The sequence below is a fragment of the Haematobia irritans genome, chromosome 4 (genome assembly GCF_050003625.1).
Source record: "Haematobia irritans isolate KBUSLIRL chromosome 4, ASM5000362v1, whole genome shotgun sequence".
NCBI classification, from domain to species: Eukaryota; Metazoa; Arthropoda; class Insecta; order Diptera; family Muscidae; genus Haematobia; species Haematobia irritans.
The window spans coordinates 193,414,498-193,422,674 of record NC_134400.1 but is presented as its reverse complement, the minus strand read 5'-3'; the positions used below and the strand labels follow the sequence as shown (position 1 = coordinate 193,422,674).

Sequence of the window (8,177 nt, the reverse complement as noted above, 5' to 3'; positions counted from 1 at the left end):
AAATATGAAAAAAGCGAGTTGTTACAATAATTGACTCAAATGAACTTCTTGTGCACTTAAAATAATTAACATATTTGGGAGAACATTTTTGGAAGTGCTTTCAAAATTCAGCCTTTAGAAGAAATACCAATTTTTTTTTGCTGGGTATTTAAAATACGGGCTTTTCCGGAGCATAAACTTAATTAAAGTTGCTCCCTTTTTTGGGAGTATGCTCCGCGTAGGTCATGCATAAAACATAAAAATTTAATATTAAAGATTTTTTCTAATTTTTATAACATAAACGGACAATAAGTGAACGTAGCTTAGTTCATTTAAATTTAACTTTCAAATTTGATTTAAATTTTCAATCACGTATTTGATTTGGGCGGTTACTGTGGGCACATCTTAATAAAAAATGTGTCATTAGACACAAGAGCTCGATATTTTATTTTTACTATAAAAGCTAGGCTCGTTAACCAAAATAGGCATACTACAGTTATAGCTTCAATTGTAAACAATTCCAAAAATGTTCAAATACGTAAGTTGTAAATAATTGGACTCGAATGTCACATTTGATTTTTTAACACTTCTGTTGTTGTTTTTTTTTTTTCAAGGTCATTGTCTTTGCCGCTTGTTTGGCTTGTGCCGCTGCCAAACCTGGTGTTTTGGCACCCACAGCTTTTGCCGCTGCTCCTGCCGTGGCATATGCCAATGCCCCATTGTATGCCGCTGGCGGTAGTAGCCAAATTGATGTTCGCCACAACTTTGATGGCACTTTGTCGTCGTACACCACTGCCCCATTCTCATATAATGCACCCAATTTCAGTCGTTATGTAGCTGCCCCAGCTGCTGCTCCAGTTGCTTTTGCTGCCCCCGCTGCTAAGGTTGTAGCTCCAACAGCATTCGCTGCTCCTCATGCTTTTGCTGCTCCTGCCGCTTTCGCTGCTCCTGCCGCTTTCGCTGCTCCAGCTACTTTTGCTGCCCACACAGCTTTTGCTGCTCCTTCTAAGGTAGTAGCACCAGCCGGTGTTGTTGCTTCTTATGCTGCTCCTCATGGTCATTTTGCTGCTCCTTATGCTACTCAATTTGCCAGTCCCTATGCCACCTATGCTGCTGGTTCTCCCCACGCCCACCTTTTAGCTTAAGTATAGACGAATATTTATTGTTAAAAATTTGAATTGAAACATTTTTGAAAATTATTGTTGTTTAATGAATTAAAAATTAATTAACTAATATAATGTAATTAATGTTTGACATACATGTAGGGTGGCCCATGGCACTTTTTGCATTCTATGAAGCATTTCTGATATATTTTATGACATTTTTGTGGGACCTTTTTAGTGCGTTGTGCTACCTTTTTGTACCCTTCACAATTGGATACTAATTTTGTTATTCCATTTGTAACGCATCGAGACGTTGGTCTCAGGCGCCCTTGAGTGCATACAGTGGCAGACATAAGTATTGGCACACCATGCAATTTTGATAATATACACATGAAACTATTTTACGAAAAAAAATACTTTAATTCGGATTGTAACTACACAGAAAAAAATTTCCGTAGTTAAACTAACGCTAAGTATAACCTATTTTTATTGGAAACAATTTATTTGCTTGTAGTTAATTTTTTTTATTTTTATCGAAATTTTCCACAGCTTAATGAAATCGTACTTTTTATACCCACCACCATAGGATGGGGGGTATATTAACTTTGTCATTCCGTTTGTAACACAATGAAATATTGCTCTAAGACCCCATAAAGTATATATATTCTGGGTCGTGGTGAAATTCTGAGTCGATCTGAGCATGTCCGTCCGTCCGTCTGTTGAAATCACGCTAACTTCCGAACGAAACAATCTATCGACTTGAAACTTGGCACAAGTAGTTGTTATTGATGTAGGTCGGATGGTATTGCAAATGGGCCATATCGGTCCACTTTTACGTATAGCCCCCATATAAACGGACCCCAAAATTTGGCTTGCGAGGCCTCTAAGAGAAGCAAATTTCATCCGATCCGGCTGAATTTTGGTACATGGTGTTAGTATATGGTCTCTAACAACCATGCAAAAATTGGTCCACATCGGTCCATAATTATATATAGCCCCCATATAAACCGATCCCCCGATTTGGCTTGCGAGGCCTCTAAGAGAAGCAAATTTCATCCGATCCGGCTGAAATTTGGTACATGGTGTCAGTATATGGTTTCTAACAACCATGCAAAAATTGGTCCACATCGGTCCATAATTATATATAGCCCCCATATAAACCGATCCTCCGATTTGGCTTGCGAGGCCTCTAAGAGAAGCAAATTTCATCCGATCCGGCTGAAATTTCGTACGTGATGTTAGTATATGGTCTCTAACAACCATGCAAAAATTGATCCACATCGGTTCATAATTATATAGCCCCCATATAAACCGATCACCAGATTTGACCTCCGGAACCCCTTGGAAGACCAAAATTCATCTGATTCAGTTGAAATTTGGTACGTGGTGTTAATATATGGCCTCAAACTCCCATGCAAAAATTGGTCGATATCGGTCCATAATTATATATAGGCCCCATATAAACCGATCCCCAGATTTGACCTCCAGAGCCCCTTGGAAGGGCAAAATTCTTCCCATTCGGTTGGAATTTAGTACGTGATGTTGGTATATGGTATCCAACAACCATGCAGGATTGGTTCCTATCAGTCCATAATTATATATAGCTCCCATATAAACGGATCCCCAGATTTGACCTCCGGTGCCTTTTGGAGAAGCAAAATTCATCCGATCTGCTTGAAATTTGGTACGTGGTGGTAGTATATGATATTTAACAACCATGCCAAAAGTGATCCATATCAGTCCATAATCGTGCATAGCCCCATATAAACCGATCCCGAGATTTGGTTTTGGAACCTCTTGGAGGAGCAAATTTCATCCGAGTGAGTTGAAATTTGGTACATTGTGCTAGTATATAGTCGTTAACAACCATGCCTAACTAGGTCCATATCGGTCTATATGGCCCTCAGATAAATCGATCCCCACGTACAAAATGTCCATATCGATTCGTAATTATTTGTAGACTTAACTATACATAACTTTTTTGTCTAATATATACCATGTATGGACTAAATCACAATTTAGAAAACGATGTTAAGAAGTTTTAAGATACCACAACCCAAGTAATTCGATTGTGGATGATAGTCTTTCGTAGAAGTTTCTACGCAATCCATGGTGGTGGGTACATAAGATTCGGCCTGGCCGAACTTGCGGCCTTATATACTTGTTTTTAAGTATGTCTCAAAAATGTTATAAACTAACCGTGAGTATAAAGTTCAATGACCGTACACATAAATTCAATATGAATGAACTAAAGCAAAAAAAGATTTTGTTACGATTCCCAAAAATAGTAAGAATGAACTACTGTATGGTTAAAATGGTCATGATTTGGCGCCATTGATTTTTTTCTTTACTTTTGGTTCATTTTTTCTTCTATGAGATGATGTAATTTCGTGAACTGCAGTTAAAAAGTACAACGAGACATTAAAATTTCCTGGTTTTAACAACGCTTTGTGGAAATCTCAAAATTTGGATTAAAATTTAGTTCAATTTCCGTGCGAGGTAGTTCATTCTTCCTATACAACAGTTCACTTTGTTTTTTCAGTGTACATTAAGCATCTAAATCATAACGAACAACAAATACATGGACAAAAGGACGGACACCACGGGCTAAGGCGACTCAGGAGGTGATCCTGAGCCAATCGGTATATATTTTATGGGGCCAAGGTTAGGTTAGGTTATGTGGCAGCCCGATGTATCGGGCTCACTAAGACTATTCAGTCCATTGTAATACCACAATGGTGAACTTCTCTCTTATCACTGAGTGCTGCCCGATTCCATGTTAAGCTCAATGACAAGGGACCTCCTTTTTATAGCCGAGTCCGAACGGCGTTCCACATTCCAGTGAAGCCACTTAGAGAAGCTTTGAAACCCTCAGAAATGTCACCAGCATTACTGAGGTGGGATAATCCACCGCTGAAAAACTTTTTGGTGTTCGGTCTTAGCAGTAATCGAAGCCACGACCTAGTGTATGCAAGGCGGGCATGCTAACCATTGCACCACGTTGGCTCCCCAAAAATTAATAATTGCGATAGGCACATTTTTGCATATACTAACATATGTCGATTACGGTGTAATGAAGTGATGTGCCAATACTTATGTGCGGCACTGTATATTCTTGGACGTGGTGAAATTCTAAGTCGATCTGTCTGTTAAAATCACCTTAAATGTCGAAGGAACAGTAATTGCTATTGACGTAGGTCTGACAGTGTTGCAAATGGTCCATATGGATTGGAATAAAATATCAAATTTATTTTTTATACCCTTCACCACTACTGTGGTACAGGGCATAATAAGTTTGTGCATTTGTATGTAATGCCAAGAAGGAAAAGTCTGAGACCCATCGTTTAGTATACCGATCGTCTTAGAATTAAATTCTGAGTCGATTTAGCGATGTCCGTCTGTCTGTCCGTCCGTCTGTCTGTCCGTCCGTCTGTCTGTATATGTAATTTTGTGTGCAAAGTACAGCTCGCAGTTTAAGTCCGATCGTCCTCAAATATATATATATATATATACATATATATATATATATATATATATATATATATATATATATATATATATATATATATATATATATATATATATATATATATATATATATATATATATATATATATATATATATATATATATATATATATATATATATATATATATATATATATATATATATATATATATATATATATATATATATATATATATATATATATATATATATATATATATATATATATATATATATATATATATATATATTTATTTATACCCGATCTGGTCATAATTGGCGTGTTTATCAACCGATGTTCTTAAAATTCTGTACATCCAAATATTTTACGAGTCTTGAAAAACTTGCGAAATATCAACCACAAAAACAAGTATATACGGCCGTAAGTTCAGCCAGGCCGAAACTGTCCACCATGGATTGCGTATAAACTTCTACTAAAGACGGTCATCCACAATTAAATTATCGTACTTGGGTTGCGGCCGATGGCAAATTGTAAGTTAGTCCATGCGGGATATATAGTAGACAAAAGAAAGGGCGATTAAATACGTATATATTCAGTTCTTGACCGTATATATATGGAAGAAATAATTACGAACCGATATGAACTTTTGTGCTGTAATTATAGAGCCAGAATTGAAATATGGGGGGTCGCTTTATATGGGGGCTACATACAATTATGAACACGAGTCTACCAAAAATGACAGACAGTTAAAAGTTTGGTAGGTTGGTAGAATTCTTGATGTCTTGGAAGATTTTGCAAAATATTCCTCTTCAACTATGAAATGCTTCATAAATTTTCTATAGAAATAATATTTTGACAAAATTTTCTACAGAAATAAAATTCTGACAAAATTTTCTATAGAAATAAAATTTTGACAAAATATTGGCTCGAGTGGCAATCGTGATTTTTCTGTGATTGGGTATCGGTGTATTTAGGGGTTTTATATAATATAAATCAATACGGACCAATGTTGGCATGATTGTTATCGTATGGCCGATAGCGAAATGTATAAAATTTCAACCAGATCGGCTGGATTTTGCTCCTTCAAAAGGCTGCTTAGGTCAAATATGCGGATCGGTTTATATCGCTCCCCCAAATCTGGGGATCGGTTTATATGGGGGCTACTTATAATTATGGACCGATGTGGACTAATCCTGGCAAGGTTGTTAGAGATCATATACCAACACCATGTACCAAATTTCAGCCAGATCGGAGGAAATATGCTTTTCGTAGAGGCTCCGCAAGCCAAATCTGGGGATCTGTTTATATAAGGGCTATATAAAATTATGGATCGATATGGACCAATTTTGGCATGGTTGTTAGAAACCATATACTAGGTTAGGTTAGGTGGCAGCCCGATGTATCAGGCTCACTTAGACTATTCAGTCCATTGTGATACCACATTGGTGAACCTCTCTCTTATCACTGAGTGCTGCCAGATTCCATGTTAAGCTCAATGACAAGGTGCCTCCTTTTTATAGCCGAGTCCGAACGGCGTTCCACATTGCAGTGAAACCACTCAAAGAAGCTTTGAAACCCTCAGAAATGTCACCAGCATTACTGAGGTGGGATAATCCATCGCTGCAAAACTTTTTGGTGTTCGGTGGAAGCAGCAATCGAACCCACGACCTTGCGTATGCAAGGCGGGCATGCTAACCATTACACCACGGTGGTTCCCAACCATATACTAACACCACGTACCAAATTTCAACCGGATCGGATGAAATTTGCTACTTTTAGAGGCTTCGCAATACCATCGCTTTATATGGGGCCTGTATATATTTACGGATCGATGTGGAACAATTTCTGCATGGTTGTTGGAGACCATATACCAACATCATGTACCAAATTTCAGCCGGATCGGATGAAATTTGCTTCTCTTAGAGGCTCCACAAGCCAAATCTGGGAATCGGTTTATATGGGGGCTATATTTAATTATGGACCGATGTGGACCGATTTTTGCATGGTTGTTAGAGACCATATAACAACACCATGTATCAAATTTCAGCCAAATCGGATGAAATATGCTTCTCTTAGAGGCTCCGCAAACCAAATCTGGGGGTCCGTTTATATGGGGACTATACGTAAAAATGAACCGATATGGCCCATTTCCAATACCATCCGACCTACATCAATAACAACTACTTGTGCCAAGTTTCAAGTCGATAGCTTGTTTAGTTCGGAAGTTAGCGTGATTTCAACAGACGGACGGACGGACGGACGGACATTCTCAGATCGACTCAGAATTTCACCACGACCCAGAATATACAGTTTGTCAAGAAAGTGTTTTGACAATGGGATAAAAATTATGTTTTGTTCCAAAATTAAATATAATGAAATTTTAAAAAAATATTTTATTTTGTATTTTGCAAAGTATACATACGTACACAGAATTAAAAATTTAATAAAATATTTAATATTTCAATTATTTCTAGAATTTGAAATATTTGGCAATGTCAAAAGACTTTCTTGACATACTGTATATACTTTATGGGGTCTTAGAGCAATATTTCGATGTGTTACAAACGGAATGACAAAGTTAATATACCCCCATCCTATGGTGGAGGGTATAAAAATGATTTCGATGCTTAATGTAGTTACAATCCGAATTAAAGTATTTTTTTCGTAAAATATCAAAATTGCATGGTGTGCCAATTCTTATGTCTGTCACTGTATACACTCAAGGGCGCCTGAGACCAACATCTCGATGCGTTACAAATGAAATAACAAAATTAGTATCCAATTGTGAAGGGTACAAAAAGGTAGCACAACGTACTAAAAAGGTCCCACAAAAATGTCAACAAATATAACAGAAATGCTTCATAGAATGCAAAAAGTGCCATGGGCCACCCTGCATGTATGTCAAACATTAATTAAATTATATTAGTTAATTAATTTTTAATTTATTAAACAACAATAATTTTCAAAAATGTTTCAATTCAAATGTTTAACAATAAATATTCGTCTATACTTAAGCTAAAAGGTGGGCGTGGGGAGAACCAGCAGCATAGGTGGCATAGGGACTGGCAAATTGAGTAGCATAAGGAGCAGCAAAATGACCATGAGGAGCAGCATAAGAAGCAACAACACCGGCTGGTGCTACTACCTTAGAAGGAGCAGCAAAAGCTGTGTGGGCAGCAAAAGTAGCTGGAGCAGCGAAAGCGGCAGGAGCAGCAAAAGCAGCAGGGGCAGCAAAAGCATGAGGAGCAGCGAATGCTGTTGGAGCTACAACCTTAGCAGCGGGGGCAGCAAAAGCAACTGGAGCAGCAGCTGGGGCAGCTACATAACGACTGAAATTGGGTGCATTATATGAGAATGGGGCAGTGGTGTACGACGACAAAGTGCCATCAAAGTTGTGGCGAACATCAATTTGGCTACTACCGCCAGCGGCATACAATGGGGCATTGGCGTATGCCACGGCAGGAGCAGCGGCAAAAGCTGTGGGTGCCAAAACACCAGGTTTGGCAGCGGCACAAGCCAAACAAGCGGCAAAGACAATGACCTTGAAACAAAAAAACAACAGAAGTGTTAAAAAATCAAATGTGACATTCGAGTCCAATTATTTACAACTTACGTATTTGAACAT

At 37.9% G+C, this 8,177-nt stretch overlaps 2 protein-coding genes across 2 annotated transcripts; one reads left to right on the top strand and one right to left on the bottom strand.

The window, feature by feature from the left end:
• Positions 1-482: 482 nt before the first annotated feature.
• LOC142236946 (uncharacterized) lies at positions 483-1,156 on the top strand. The gene is made up of 2 exons (XM_075308227.1): positions 483-517; positions 594-1,156. The coding sequence occupies exons 1-2, from the start codon at positions 506-508 to the stop codon at positions 1,122-1,124; spliced, it is 543 nt and encodes a 180-aa protein (XP_075164342.1). The 5' UTR covers positions 483-505; the 3' UTR covers positions 1,125-1,156.
• A 6,362-nt stretch (positions 1,157-7,518) lies between these two features.
• On the bottom strand, positions 7,519-8,177 carry LOC142235918 (uncharacterized). Its single transcript, XM_075307167.1, has 2 exons — positions 8,166-8,177; positions 7,519-8,093 (listed from the first exon to the last, which is right to left on the bottom strand). Exons 1-2 carry the CDS (start codon positions 8,175-8,177, stop codon positions 7,563-7,565), a joined length of 543 nt encoding a protein of 180 aa, XP_075163282.1. The 3' UTR covers positions 7,519-7,562.